Source organism: Phocoena sinus, chromosome 9 (assembly GCF_008692025.1).
Source record: "Phocoena sinus isolate mPhoSin1 chromosome 9, mPhoSin1.pri, whole genome shotgun sequence".
NCBI classification, from domain to species: Eukaryota; Metazoa; Chordata; class Mammalia; order Artiodactyla; family Phocoenidae; genus Phocoena; species Phocoena sinus.
This window is the reverse complement of record NC_045771.1, coordinates 80953235-80969693: the sequence shown is the minus strand read 5'-3', so window position 1 is coordinate 80969693 and position 16459 is coordinate 80953235. Positions and strand designations below refer to the sequence as shown.

General features: G+C 35.3%; 1 protein-coding gene across 1 annotated transcript in view; it reads right to left on the bottom strand.

Annotated features, from left to right (window-relative positions):
• The window catches only part of PCLO (piccolo presynaptic cytomatrix protein), a 366471-nt gene that overhangs the window by 105582 nt on the left and 244430 nt on the right, over positions 1-16459 (bottom strand). Inside the window, exon 10 of the mRNA XM_032643160.1 lies at positions 1196-1321. Coding sequence (XP_032499051.1) covers positions 1196-1321 — 126 coding nt within the window. The remainder of the gene's footprint in view (positions 1-1195; positions 1322-16459) is intronic.

Sequence of the window (16459 nt, the reverse complement as noted above, 5' to 3'; positions counted from 1 at the left end):
ACAATGTGATGGTACTGAGTGTGAAGTTGGGAAGAGATATTCAAAACATCTCTTAGTGAGTTGGGCAAGCTGCTTCCAGCAGAACACTGTGATGAATAAATACTGGCTCAAATTTGTGTTTATTCGAATTGTCTATCAAAATATCTAGGGATTTTTTTTAGTAGGTTCCAATATATTTAATTTAAGACAATGACAGGGAATAATCTTAACATAATTGAGTTTCAAACAATAACAGGCAACATTTTATTAAACGATGAAATGACAGAAAAATGCTTTCTAAATAACATTTAATTTAGGATAAAAACAGAAGGATAGACTGAGGCTGCTTTATGATAAATATATTCGTGGTAAGCAATCTAACTGAAAACTCGTAAACTATATCTGTGTTAGGTTTTGGAAAATGCAAATGACCACATCGTCTAATTAATGACTGAAAATTATCATTGTGTATCTTGAGAATCAAGCTGTAACCTTTTACTGAAAGAAACATCATTTTATGGCCCATAAGACACATCTGTAAAGTTCATTACTTTAAAATACTTTATGATGTAATGAGGTGAATAGAATAGTACCTAGCACAGGAGTTGGCAATTTTTTTTCTCGAAAGGGTCAGAGAGAATATATATATTTTAGGCTTTGTAGACCATACAGTCTCTGTTGTGAATGCAGTTCTGCTATTGTAGTGGGAAAACACCCATGTTCAATATGTAAATTAATAATCCTGGCTGTGTTCTAATGAAACAATGTTTACAGAAACAGGCAGCAGATGGATTTGGCTTGTGGGTCATCCATAGTTTGCTGACCTGACTTTACCATGTACTGAATCATGTGATGTTTTTATGGCTCTGATTTCAATATAATTTTTCCTGGTGTTTATGAAACACTAATCCTTTTAATCAATGTGTTTTTTAAAAATATAATGTTGCCCCAGTCAGTAAAAAATCTTGACTAATTACTGTTTCTTAAACAAGATATTCCCATAGCAATCCAACTGCCAAAAAGGACAATGCAACTGAAAATAAAATGAATATAGCGGTGGACATATCCTCCTTTATATTACTCTACCAAAATATCATAATTAACCAAAAGGAGAGTTTTACCTAGACAGTAAAGAAGCGAAAACTTTCATATCAAATTAAGATATATTTAATATGAGCACATTCATTTTAATTTACTCTGAAATCCTTATTCTTACCTTCTACAAGTTTCCCTGTCTGTTCTGCACTTCCCCCAGGAAGAATGTTGGCGATATAAGCTCCAATTTCTCCGCTATGTCCAGGGATTTCTTTACCACCCACAATTCTAATTCCTAATCCATTACCTGTATTGAAAAATTAGCAAATTATTAGCAATAAGTTAAGAAACAACAGTTATCACAAGTTGTAAGGTGCACAAAAAATGGGTTCTAGTATGTAGAAGTTAACTACAATATGAATATTGGAACTGGATACCAATATCAAAAGAACAATATTCTGATTTCAATAATAGTTGATAGGAAAGAGAACTTTCTGAGATCTTGGTCGGATCCATAATGATTAATTTGATATTAAAAAATAATTTTTATTTTAGCCATATTCAGTAATATAATAAGGCTCTGTCCATTTTGATCAGATATTTTATAAAAATTTTGTAAGAGGATGTTCCCAGTATAAGAAATTCCACAGCATATAATTCATTTATGATATCAAGGAGCATTTAACTTACAAAAAGATACTAACGGCTATCATAAATTGAGAAGACACAATCTAAACATATAAATGACTGCAACTGATAAAGTGAAAACACGATCATAACTCATGAATTATTATTATTATTTTTTTTTGCGGTACACGGGCCTCTCACTGTTGTGGCCTCTCCCATTGCGGAGCACAGGCTCCAGACGCGCAGGCTCAGCAGCCATGGCTCACGGGCCCAGCCGCTCCACGTAAGGTGGGATCCTCCCGGACGGGGGCACGAACCCGTGTCCCCTGCATCGGCAGGCGGACTCTCAACCACTGCGCCACCAGGGACGCCCATAACTTATGAATTATTATTCACATTTCAGCCTTAACTCAAAAACTAATACTGTTTATGCATTAATATGGCACTTAGTACAGGGACAATAAAAGCATTCTTGATTGATGAGCAACTGAGGAAACTGTTCCTTATTCCACAGAACAGATTTTTCTGTAATTAGCCACATGGAAGAAAGATGGAGAATGATTATTGTGAGAAATCTAACTGAGACAGAAATAAACTGTTGATATTTTATCTTTTTAAAGAAATAATCTAAAAATTAGCTAGTGTTTACAGCACCAGATATATTTTTGTTACAAATGTCAAGATTTTAAAATGAAAGCACTAAAAGAAAGCAGAATTCTCCTTCACTGAAGACACAATTATCTCTTTAAAATAAACTTCATTCCATTCAGTGATTGAAGTGCCATTTTCAACTCTTTCAAAATCTCCAAAATTAAAAGCCAGCTCTCTTCCAAATCCTGTTCCCTTCCTACTTAACTCTGCAAAAACCATCCCTGTAGTCAGCATCAACACAGTCCAAACATTCAACAAGTAGTAGCGGAATTATGGAACCCTTCTTCATTTATCTAGTAGGGATATATTTTGGTAAAATACTGTTTCTTATTTCTAGGTGGTGTGATACTTCCAAATGAATTTTGTCTTTCCTTTTCTCCCTCCCCGCCTCCTTCCCTTCCATCTTTCCATCCTTGTTTTTCCCCTCTTTTCTCCCTCTGTTTCCCTAGAAACCTCCATCCTTACCCCCCAGACCTACTTTTACAATAGAGCAAGTGCTCTGAAAAATGATTTAGCCTCAAAACAAAAACAAAAACAAAACAAATTAACTGTGTTCTTCTACAATGGGTTGTCAAGGGTCAGAGTTAAGTAAGATACTAGCTCTCTCTGGCCCCACTTGTGGAGCTTTTCTGTCACAAGTTTCTTGGTTCAGTGTTACTGTTCTTTGTAGAGATTAATTGATGATACAAGCTGAACATAACTGGATGAATGAAGACTATCATCTACTATATGATTTTTAGTCTCAACTAAGCCTGGATAGAGACAGTTGATTTCTTAGACATTAGCCTTTAAAGATTCACCAGGACTGATTCTACAGTAAGACATCAGATAGATACTAATAAAGGGTAGAAGATGAAGAAAAGTTATTAGCCACTCTTCATTCAATTAGGTTAGCCTAGTTTTTTTCTTTTTTTAGCGTATTAAGACATTTTAGAAATTACAAAATGAGGACTTAAAAATAGCTGGTCATATTTAAAGGGTTATTCTATGGAATTTATCCAAAAAAATAAAACTAGATTCTTAATCTAAGGTTTGGTTTCACTTTCCATGGTTGAATCACTCACAAGTTGTAGTTCATCACTTATTAAAGATCTCATAAAACCCACACAGATACTGAATTTCTAAGTAGTCAGTATAACCATATCAATTTTAAGACATGGTCAGTCTGAGATCCCAAAAAATGATTCATGAGATTTCCTTAGTGTAAAGCCACAGTTTCAAGACCTTGCCTTATATCAAAGTCTATCATAATTTACGCTAGACTATAGTGGAGTATATACAGTGCTTGTGGCATGGGTCCTACTTCTTTCTTTTTTTAATTTTTAAATTTTACTTATTTTATTTATTTGGTTTTGCCAGGTCTTAGTTGCGGCAGGCGGGCTCCTTAGTTGTGGCTTGCCAGCTCCTTAGTTGTGGCACATGGGCTCCTTAGTTGCAGCAGGTGGGCTTCTTAGTTGCAGCTCAAGAGCTCCTTAGTTGTGGCTTGCCAGCTTCTTCGTTGCAGCTAGTGGGCTCCTTAGTTGCGGCTCACCAGCTCCTTAGTTGTGGCATGCGAACTCTTAGTTGCGTCATTCACGTGGGATCTAGTTCTCTGAGCAGGGCTTGAACCCTGGCCCCCTGCATTGGGAGCGCAGAGTCTTAACCACTGCGCCACCAGGGAAGTCCCACTTATTTCTTTTTAAGCTTAAAAATTAGAATATAAATGTAGCTCATAAAAATAATTTCAGCACTATATAATATATGGTGCAGCCATATGCTTAGAATCTACAAAGAGAATTGTTATACCTTGTAAAGGTATAGCTAAAAAGTAGAACTTCAAAATCTATTAACGTGACTATTTTTAAAAATTTGATTATAGTTTCATTCTGTAGATGACATTGTCTTGAGGATTAAGTAGCTGGGTCCTTCATGTCATTTGATTTTTAGTGACCGAGTACATTCTAAAACCCTGTAGTAAAGGATGTGTGATAGGAAATTACAATCATACCTATCTTAATAAAGTAGCATGACACAATAATTATTTAATTTTGTAAGATGCAGGTTCATGCTAGTGAATTCAAAACTTTCTAAATATACTTTATAAGCTTCAGTGTCTTTGGTAAAATGGGAGTAATATATAGCCATGAAAATACTATGAGAAATGATATTTGATATACAGTTGACCATTGAACAACATGGGGATTAGGGGTGCTGACCCTCTGTGCAGATGAAAATCCTCATATAACTTATAGCAGTCTTCCGTAGACAAGGTTCGTCTGTATACTCGGTTCCATATCCCTGGATTCAACCAACCATGGATTGGGTAGTACTGCAGTATTTACTATTGAAAAAATCTGCATATAAGTGGACCTCTGCAGTTCAAACTCTTGTTGTTCAAGGGTCAACTGCATATAGAAACTACTCAGGCATACAGTAAATTTTCAAAAATTACTTTTCCTCTTGTTGATGTTGCTATGGTGGCTCCCACTGTTTTTCACGTATACAATAAAGTAGCATAGAAATATTAAAAATCTGTGAAAGAAAAAGCAAGGTAGAAAATAACAACCCAGGAAAGATAACATTTTTTGTTCATTTTACAATAGTTGCTTGTATCCTACATTGGATGTCACAAATACGAATTTAATTTACACAATTTCTAAGAATTTAAATCTGGACATTTTGATTTAACGCTTATATAGTTGTACATTTTTTTTTTTTTTTTGCGGTACGCGGGCCTCTCACTGCTGCGGCCTCTCCCGTTGCGGAGCACAGGCTCCGGATGCGCAGGCTCAGCGGCCATGGCTCACGGGCCCAGCCGCTCCGCGGCACGTGGGATCCTCCCGGACGGGGGCACAAACCCGCCTCCCCTACAATGGCAGGTGGACTCTCAACCACTGCGCCAACAGGGAAACTTTGATATTTTATGTATTGAATGCAGATAAAATGAATAAAGACACTTCTATAAAGATAAAACACCTCAGCTCAAATCTAAAAAGCAGAATGCCAATAAAAGAGTTGATAAACTCAAGAAGCAACATTAATTTTTAACTGAAATGCTTAAATGTAAATGGTCCTTGATAACTGGTATTTATATTATCATTGTTTTCAACTTTTACAAATTTTTATCAACATAAACTTATTTTCTTCTCTGCTTCTAGTCCATCTAGAAACATTGCTAAAATGCTTCCTCAGTTAGATGCCATGAAAATGCACTGGTCTTGCTCTTGAGTTCACAGTATGGCAGAGTAGAGAGGCCAACAGTTACTATAATGAACATAGGAGCTTTAGGAAAAGAGATCACAAAAAGTTAGAGTAATTTCACACCATATAGGCATAAATGTGGTTAAGGAAGTCTCATAGGGAAATCTGAATTTCTGAAATCCATTAAAATATATAGGAAATATTTATAAAAAAGGAGAAGTTCGATCATAAAAGTAACAAAATCACTAAGAAAAAGTATTACTGTATCTTGATAACCTTAGGATGAACCTTAGGATTTAAATGCATTGGAGACCTTTTTTTAAAATTTAGATTCCATATATATGTGTTAGCATACGGTATTTGTTTTTCTCTTTCTGACTTACCTACTAGGGGCAAGACGGGAATAAAGACACAGACCTATTAGAGAATGGACTTGAGGATATGGGGAGGGGGAAGGGTAAGCTGTGACAAAGTGAAAGAGTGGCATGGACATATATACACTACCAAACGTAAAACAGATAGCTAGTGGGAAGCAGCCGCATAGCACAGGGAGATCAGCTCGGTGCTTTGTGGCCACCTAGAGGGGTGGGATAGGGAGGGTGGGAGGAAGACGCAAGAGGGAGGGGATATGGGGATATATGTATACGTATAGCTGATTCACTTTGTTATAAAGCAGAAACTAACACACCATTGTAAAGCAATTATACTCCAATAAAGATGTTTAATAAATAAATAAATAAATAAATGCATTGCTGTTTTCAAGCGTATGTATTTTATAATTATGGGATCAATATACTATTATGTAGTCACTTCTAAAGTTCTGGTCCAAGATGGCAACACAGGAGGCTCCTGAACTCACCTTGTCTCATGGATACATTGAAAGATACAGCTACACATGGAGCAATTCCCACTGGAAAAAATCCAGAAACTAGCTGAGCAACTCCTACACGGGGGTGAATGAGAAAATACCCACATCAAAACAGGTCCTGGCATACCCTCAACTACTTGGAGCTGTTGAGAACAAAGAAGGCAGCTTGTACAATCACATAGGTTTGATAGACAATCAAGAGTTTGGGCTAGGCGGAATGATAATGTTTATCTCCTACATGAGACCACTCCATCAAGACTGGGAGAGGTGGCTGTTTTATCCAGTGCGCAGAAACCAACACAGAGAGTCAAGGAAAATGAAGAAAGAGAGGAATATGTTCCAAATAAAAGAACAAGATAAAAGTCTAGAAACAGATCTTAGTGAAATAGAGATAGGTTATTTACTTATAAAAAGTTTAAAATAATGGTCATAAAGATGCTCACCAAGGTAGGAGAACAATGCATGAACAATGCGTAAATTTCAACAAACAGAAAATATAAGGACATACCAAACAGAAATTACAGAGCTGAAGAATACAGTAACTGAACTGCAAAATTCGTAGGCCAGTTCAACAGCAGACCAGAGAAGTGAAAGAAAGGACCAGTGAATTTGACAGGGCAGTGGAATCCATCCAAGTAGAGGAGTAAAAAGAAAAAAGCATGAAAAAGAATGAAGGTAGATTAAGGGACTTAAAGGATACCATCAAAATGAAAAGGCAACCTTCGGAATAGGAGAAAATATTTGCAAGTATATTTCTGATAAGGTGTTGATATGAAAATATGTATTACTATATAGAGAATTCATACAACTCAATAACAACAACAAAAAAGCATAAACAGTCTGATTGAAAAAATGGGCAGAGGAAATGTACAGACATTCTTCCAAAGAAGACATACAAATGCCCAACAGGTACACGAAAATGTGTTCAAAATCACTATCAGGGAAATACAAATCAAAACCACAGTGAGATGTGACTACACACCTGTTAGAATGGCTTTTACCAAGAAAAAACAACAAGCATTGGCGAGGATGTGGAGAAAAGTGAACGCTTGTGCATCGTTAGTGGGAGTGTAAATTGGTACAGCCACTATGAAAAACAGTAAGGTAGTTTCTCAAAAAATTAAAGAAAGAACTACCAAATGATCCATGTATCCCACTTCTAGGTATATATCTGAAGGAAATGAAAACAGGATATTGAATAGATATCTGCACTCCCACATTCACTACAGCAATACTCACAGTAGCCAAGAAATGGAAACAATATAAGTATCCATTGATGGATGATTGGAAAAAGATGTGGTACATATATACAACAGAATACCATTCAGCCATGCGAAAGAAGGAAATCCTGCCCTTTGGGACAACATGCATGGACCTTGAGGGCATTATGCTCAGGGATATAAACCAGACAGAGAAGGACAAATACTGCATGGTATCACTTATATGTGGGGAAAAAAGTCAAACTCATAGAAAGAGAGTGGTTGCCAGAGGTTGGGGATGGGGGAAATAGGGAGAAATTGGTAAAAGGGTATACAGTTTTAGCTATAAGTTGGAAAAGGTCTGACTGGTGACTATAGTTGCTAACACTGTATTTTATTTATTATTTATTTTTATTTATTTATTTAATTTTTGGCCACACCGTGCAGCATGCGGGATCTTAGTTTCCTGACCAGGGATTGAACCCACGCCCCCTGCAGTGAAAGCATGGAATCTTAAATCTGCCAAGAAAGTAGAACTTAGTCTCATACACAATGTATTCATAAATCAAATCACCACGATGTACACTTTAAATATCTTATAATTTTATAAGTCCATTATACCTTGACAAAGCTGAAATAAAAAAACTAAAAAAAAAAAGCTGTGCATAAAATAAACATAAGCATACTAAGGAAAAATCTTCACATTTGCATTTAAATTTGCAGTTTAAATCTACTTTAATTTTACATGTTTATTAACATGTTATATTAAAAGCTCTGATATTTTAAAGTCTTACAAAAATGTCATTTCTATTATTAAAATAACATGAAAATATTATGATGTTATAATTAGAGCATTAAGTGTGGACAAAACTAAAATACTTGTCTCATTTCAACACTATCATGTTCTACATCTAAGCATCAAGGAAAAGCAAAATTTTTATCAGTGAACATACTATCTTATGAATAGTAGTCTTTAAATCAATAGAGTTTATTATTCATAATAAAGTTATTACAGAAAGAAGATACACTGCATAGTTTAGTCATGTCATTAGTTGGGCTGAAGAAGAAGAAAGATTATCTCTATACATATTAATGCTAATGAAGTACTAAGGATAATGAAAAAGTCTCCAAAGGATAGTTCAATTAAATCTATTTTTATAGTTCTTGTTAATTATATTCCTGCATAAGGCTGTGAAAATTTAGTTTTATACTCTTGCACTGACTAATGTTATCAATTATCCAAGTAAATATTTAGGAAAATAAACCAAATTATATTAGAAGTCCATAATCATTTCCTTTGCATGTCTTATCAAATGGTACATTAATTCATTAATACTTGAATACGAAGACCTAAAGAATATTTCACTATTTGCTTTTTAACTTTACTTACTTTCGCTCATTATAAGAAAAACATTTCTACAAATATAACAAAGTATATCAATTGCCTTATTAGCAATCCATACTTGACTGTTTCCAGAAACATCAAAATGGCAACACCACATTCATGCCAAATACAATCCAACTCTAAGTCTGGGCATGCAAATTACAAACTCATCTATTCCCATTAACTTTTTCTAATCCAGCCAACTGCTGTATAACATCCTTTTTCCTAGTCTTAAATATGTAAACATACATGAAGAATTTGAAGTGAACATCGTATTTCACATTTCCACAAACAAAAGTTCACCACTTGTCTTTTCTATTGTAGTCTGAATAATATTAAGGCAAAAATGTTGCACGGGATTCATAGCATGTATAAAATGCTATTCACACTTACATCATACTGGATGAGATGGGTCCAAATTGGCCTGCCATAAGACTGAAATGGCCATTGCCATGGGAAATAAGGAAGATAAGTCATGGATATACATCAAAAGACACTGGTATTTTGGATTTGTTGAGCAACATCTTTCAAATGGCAGATGATGTATGTATTGATAAAGTATTTTTACTAAAAGGGCATAGGATTTCCTCTTCCTGAAATGCTTCAGAAATAATTCTCATGAAGAGTAGTTCTCAGGACTTCCACATCATAAATGCACATTTCATTCACACAGTAAGATAAGGATTTTTTCCTTTATTTTAGCTTATATAAGTCAATTGCAAAGCTACAAGCATAAAGACAAAATCTGAGGGGTTTGCACGATACTCCTATAAAAGGCAATTAAAATAAATTTATTCCCTGGAAGCATCATGCTAATTTTCAAGCAATATTACAAAGCTATAGTAATTGAAACAGTATGGCATTGGCATAAGAACAGACATAGACTAATGGAACAGAAGAGAGAGCCCAGAAATAAACCCAGACAAACATGGTGAATTACAACAAAGGAGCCAAGAATACACAATGGGGAAAGGACAGGCTCTTCAGTGAACGGTGTTGGGGAAGCTGCACAGCTACACACAAAAGAATGAAATTGGACCATTATCTTACACCATACATAAAAACTAACTCAAAATGGATCAGAGAGTTGAATGAAACCATAAAATTATTGGAAGAAAACACATGTGGTAAGCTTCTTGATACTGACCTTGGCGATGATTTTTTGGACTGACACCAAAAGCAAAAGGCAACCAAAATCAAAAATAAATAAATGGGACTACATCAGACTAAAAGGCATCTGTACAGCAAAGGAAACCATCAATGAAATGAAAAAGCAACCTACTGAATGGGAGAAAATATTTGCAAATCATATAGTTGGTAAAGGGTTAATATGCAAAATATATAAAGAATGCATACAACTCAATAACAAAAATAAAAACAATCTGATTGAAAAATGGGCAGAAGATCTGAACAGACATTTTTCCAAAGAGGACATACAGATGGTCAACAGGTACGTGAAAAGGTGCTCAAAATCACTAATCATAAGGGAAATGTAAATCACAATGAGATTTCACCTCACACCTGTTACACTGGCTATCATCAAAGACAAGAAATAACAAGTGCTGGTGAGGGTGTGGAGAAAAGGGAACCCTTGTGCACAGTTGGTGGAAATATAAATTGGTGCAGCCATCATGGAAAACAGTACGGAGGTTCCTCATAAAATTAAAAATTAAATATGATACAGCAACTCCATTTCTGGGTATTTATCTGAAGAAAATGAAAACACTAACTTGAATAGACACATGCACCCCCGTGTTCACTTCAGCATTATTTACAACAGCCAAGATATGGAAGCAAACTATATCTTGTCTATTTATAGATGAATGGATAAAGAATATGTGGTATATATACACAATGGAATATTATTCAGCCATAAGAAAGAAGGAAATCTTGCCATTTGCAACAACATGGATGGACTTAGAGGGCACTGTACTAAGTGAAGTAAGTCGGACAGAGAAAGACAAATACTGCATGGCATTACTTATACGTGGAATCTTAAAACAGAAAACCAAAAAAACAAAACAATCAAACTCAGGGATACAGAGAACAGATGGCAGTTGCCAGAGGCAGGGGGTGGGAGGGCATGCAAAATAAGTGAAGGGGGTTAAAAGTACAAATATCTAGCTATAAAATAAATTAAGTCATGGGGATGTAATGTACAGCATGGTGACTATATTAATAACACAATATTACATGTTTGAAAGTTGCTGAGAGAGTAGATCCTGAAAGCTTTTATCACAAGAAAAAAAATTTGTAACTGTTTGGTGATGGATGTTAATAGAATTAGTGTGATGATTATTTCCCAATACATACAAATACTGAATCATTATGAGGTATACCTGAAAGTAATATAAGATTATATGTCAACTATATCTAAATAAAAAATTATTCCATTTAGCAGTACTTAGGGTCCAAAATGAACTGATTCTTTGATATGAAAGTGGATGCTATGAAGTGAGAAAATAGGGTCAATTTATAGATATGGCTTTAATACTGACTTGTTTAGATACTGATCTCATTGATGGCAGGCCAGGACTTGGGGTAGGGTCATCTACTACATGTGTTAAAGAAAAACGTTGTACTGGGAGATGCTTATGTAACCCTATAATGTCACCGGAAAGAAAATAGTTTACACTTATTTTAGGGCAAAGCTATGATGTCCTTTCCCAAATGATAGTTTTACTTAAAAGACAGTAGGAAGAAAAATAATATCCTAATTCAAAATAGAGTATTAAGTGTTCCTTTTGTACTTCTGAACATAATAGAGATTGTGCAGACATACACTATTGACTCGCAGTGAAATATTTCTGTATAAACCATACCCTTTGAGTCCACGTACCTGTGACTTGTTTTTAACCAATAGGACCTGACAAAGGTGATGTGATAGTCACCACAATGATTATAGTATGTAAGACTCCATCTCAGCAGACTAGAATGAATCTTCTGCTGGCCTTGAAAAAAGTAAACTGGGATGTGTGAGGGGGACTGAGTGGGCCCCGCAAATGCTGAGAGTGGTCCGCAGCTGACAGCCTGCCAGAAAATGGGGAATTTAGTGCCACAACTTGGAGGAACTGAATTCTGCCAACAACCTCGTGACCCTGGAAGAAGATCCTCAAGCTCTAGAACAAAACACAGCCTGGCCAACACATAGATTGCAGCTTTGTGAGATCCTTACCAGGGCACCCAGTCCATGCTTAATTTCTTGAACCATGAAAACTGTGAGATACTAAATGTGTGTTGTTTTAAGCCACTAAACTTGTGGTAACTTGTTATGCATCAACAGAAAATTAATACAAAGATGAAAGCTGTATTCTCTGCACAAAATATATAGGGACCTTATCTTGGTAGCAAAACCTGTGGAACATTTTATGTTTATAGTAGCTACCACAGTGATTGAGCAGCTATAGAGGGTAGGAGATAAAGGGAAAATAGGCCATGAATAGATAACGTTTTGCCCTTCATAAATGAAGAGGAAGAGATTTGTGTATCAGTTCTGCAATGCTGGGGTTATGGTATAATATATGTAGCAAGTACACGGCATCTAGGCTGCACTAAATATATAACTGAATGAATAATGAATGGATGAAAATTGAAATGCCTAATTTTCCCCAAGCGGGGCTGATGCATCCGTGACAGTGATGTTAAAAATAATAAATTCGTATTGTATTCTGTTCTTAGAAAATGTCTGTAAAAGTACATTAGCTCAATGAATCTTAAAAGTAAAAGAACAAGAAACCCTCTATTTTACACAAATAAAATAAAGTTTTGTGAGGTTAAGTGCTCAAGACAACACCTAATATATGGCAATGCTAAAGCAGAGCCCAAACTCTTAGTCCAAATAAATAAGTGGCTTAGTGATGAGTCTCCTGTTGGGTTAGGGCCAGGGAACCTGGTTTGGAATCAGACAGGGTGGGTTAGGAAGCAGCATATCCAGCCCTTCCCTTTCTCATTCAGTCGCAGAGGGGAGAGTGATGAGAGACATCACAATCAGGCCATTAAAAGGAGAAACTACCAAGATATAAAAAATGCTGGGGAGTCAGTATCACTCAGTCAGTAATGAGGAGAGGAAACATTTCTGGTTTAGGCAGTTTGCAGATTATACTGTACCATTTAATCTGAAGCTGTAACTGATCAGTTGGGACAGATTGTGCTCATTTTATCAATATAATTTCCATTTTTCTATTGATGCATAAATGTCTATGACTTGTTTATATCTTTATCAGACATTACAAAGATGAAAGTGTTACTTTTTAAGTATTACAGATTTTATCATTTTTGTATTTTACCATTTGTGTTAAAAAGATGAATGGCATATACATATCTGTTAAATGAATAAGTAGTTAATTCTTACATATCTTAGTATACAAATCTATATAGAAGAAAGTATATACAGGCCTGGTACCATAATAATATTATAATTACCACTATTTGGGGGAGTAGTTGAGAAACTGATTTGGAGAGAAAAGTTCTGAATTTGCTGAGTCACTTTAGGGATACTATAAATAAAATCCAGGTGTCCTTATTATTTTTGTGCTACAGGCTAAACCTGCTCTCAACGAGATCAATTTGCTTTTGGTGAAGGAGGTATTCAATGAAGTTCAACAGCTTCTACTGTCCAGTATATGTCAGGGAATATTTTTCACTAAAGAGTTATTTAATAAAATTAATTTGGTTATATTTGTTACCCTATTTTAAAAAACTGTTACTACTATCTGTAATGGAGAAGAAACGTTATATGTTGTTAGGTGACCAGGCTAAGAATAAACATTCCACTGAAATTGTGCTTTAAACAAAAAGTGAGCTGCTTTTATTTATTTTCATCTAGTTTTCTACTACATCAGATTTATTGAACTTTTAGTTGTCAGATGTCTCAAAATATATAACTTGAAACCAATGGATTCTATTTGGTGTCTCTACCTTGTGCCAATATTATTTTATATTTAATATATTATTTGTTCTTAATCTCTTCACTATCATCTTCAGGGATAGAAGGAAAAGGAAAGTAACTAACATTTCTAGAGTTTCTCCTATTTGTCTTACACTATTTTCTGTGTTTTTTAATCATCTCTGTAACTTTTCATGTTAGTTACTATCCATACCATTTCAGGACAAAGCAGCTGAGACTAAGGAAGGTTAGAAACTTGCCTAGGTTGGCTAGCAAGTAAAAAAGCTAATATTAGAGCCCATTTTCTTCTTGAGTCCCACGTCCTTGTTCTTTCTATATAACTTTGCTCATCGCTCTAATTGTCAAGAAAATATTCTAGAAGATCAGTAGAAATCCTTCCTCCTTTAACTTAATCTCATTTCTTATTAACTGCTTTCCATGGCCCATTCATATACATTTTACATTTATACCCTTATATCTAACATTAGCATCACCAATTTATCCTCCTTAACCTGTAGCTTAAACATCTTGAATGCCTTCACCGTATCCTCACAGAATCAATTATTAATTCCTTTAATTTTGCTTTATTAAGAAAAACAGAAAAATATGTTCCTCTATCTCCAGTTAGAAGCATAGCCTATAATGTCACTTCCTTAGCAGGAACACACTTCCACAAGCAATATTTATCTTGACAGATGTCAGGAGAAGTGATGATGTGAATGAGGAACTAGTCCTGACACTAGATACTTCCTTTGTCACTAAGGAAATGCACACAAGCTTTCACTAAGATGTACCAGGAAGGAACTGTGATTTTAGAAGAGATTCAGTCCAAATAGTATTTTATTTCTATAGTTGTATACTTTGTTTATTCCTAAAAATAATTTGAGAGGCTTGCAAGAAAGTATGTCATACATAATTTGGACTGTTGCTAAGAATGAAAGAGGAAAAGCCATCCTGAACGGGAGGGAGAAATTTGGGGCCCAAGGCACCTTCGCAGAATCTGTTCAGTTTCCCAGAACTTGCAGCAGTTACTATGGAACACACATGTTCCCAAATGGACAGTGACACTTTTTCTTTGTGTCCCACGAGAAACAGAAGATATGACAAAATTGTTTTAACTTTCTAAGACTTGGCCTTAAAAAAAAGTTTTCTCATGAAGTGTTCATGTAAATAACATCGGAGGCATGTTAAGTGTATGTCAGCTATAATTTATATCAACTGCATGGAGCAGAGTTCACCACATTTTGGCCTCAGTTCCCTTTTATTTTATATACCACGTGTGAGGACAGCAGTGCAGTCTCAAATAAAAGTGATCAAACATTTTTATTTGATCACCTGGTGCAACTTATTTGATTATGGTTAAGCTTCTTTCAGAATTCAGCTTTGAAGCAAACAAGACAAAATCATGCTTCAATGATTTCAACGATACCCATACCACCTATCAAATTAAATTCAGATTCTTTACTTGTCTGGGCCACCATGATCTGGCCCTAACTTTGGTTCCTTTTATGTACTCTGTGTTCTATCAAAACAAAATGGAAGAAAAAATAAAGAAAAACCCAAACAAAAATAATCTGTCTTCCTGCAATGATAAAGTCATTGAAAAGAAAAAAACAGCACTAATTATGGTCTAAGGCCTAAAATTAAGACTCAGTATTATGTGCTGCCTCATGAACTGGTCAAATTAGCGGGGTCTTAAATGGTCTAACCATAAGATCCCCTCCCTACTCTGGTGGATATAAGGACCCCTAGCCAAACAGCCCTCTTTATCAAGGGGATCAAGTACAGTTTCTGCTTATCCCTGAGCAGCTGGGTTTGAGTTTCCTCCAAGTCGAGGAAATTATTCAACCAAGTCAATCATATCTTCCTTCAAGAACCAGGGGCAGTTCAACCTTTTCATACTAAAATGTTGGCCTTCCACAGCTGGTTGTTTACTCTTTTCCTGAGTAGAACCCCCATGTGGCCTATATATTTTAAGGAAATAATGAATATCATGGCAGCATTTTTTCACTGCAGTATTGTGGTATCGTTTATAATACTGATGTACAATTGTTGCACAAATGTCCAACAATTGAGGAATGGTTGATGTAGATGATTAAATATCTACAAACATGATAAAAACAAGTAATTAAATTTATGTTTACGAAGAACTTTTGATGTAACAGGAAAATGTCTTTGTTAGGCAATTTACATTATATTAAAAATACGTATGTAAACTACTTTACCATATACTCCTAACTTTTACGGTGTGTGTACATGGGTATAAACAAGATAAAAAGGAAAGAGAATATAAGTTGTCAAATTACGATGGCTGTTATTTTCATCTTTATATTTTTCACTACTACCATAATTTACTGAGGATCGATCGCTCTATCTATCTGTCTGTCCATCCATCCGTCCATCCAGCTATCTACACATACACATACACAACACACACACACACCCCCACACACGCTCATTTTACGTATACATACAAAGAACACAGTTGAAAATGATACATGCATTTAGCCATTTAGCTACTGGTAGCTGAAAGCCAGATGGGAGGTTTCCCTTATAGATCTCTAAAAGAGGAAAAAGAAATGAAAATCTTCATGAGAAAATGGGGAAAGATGTGTTCTCTACATCCCATTGATAAAATTCTTTGAGCAAAT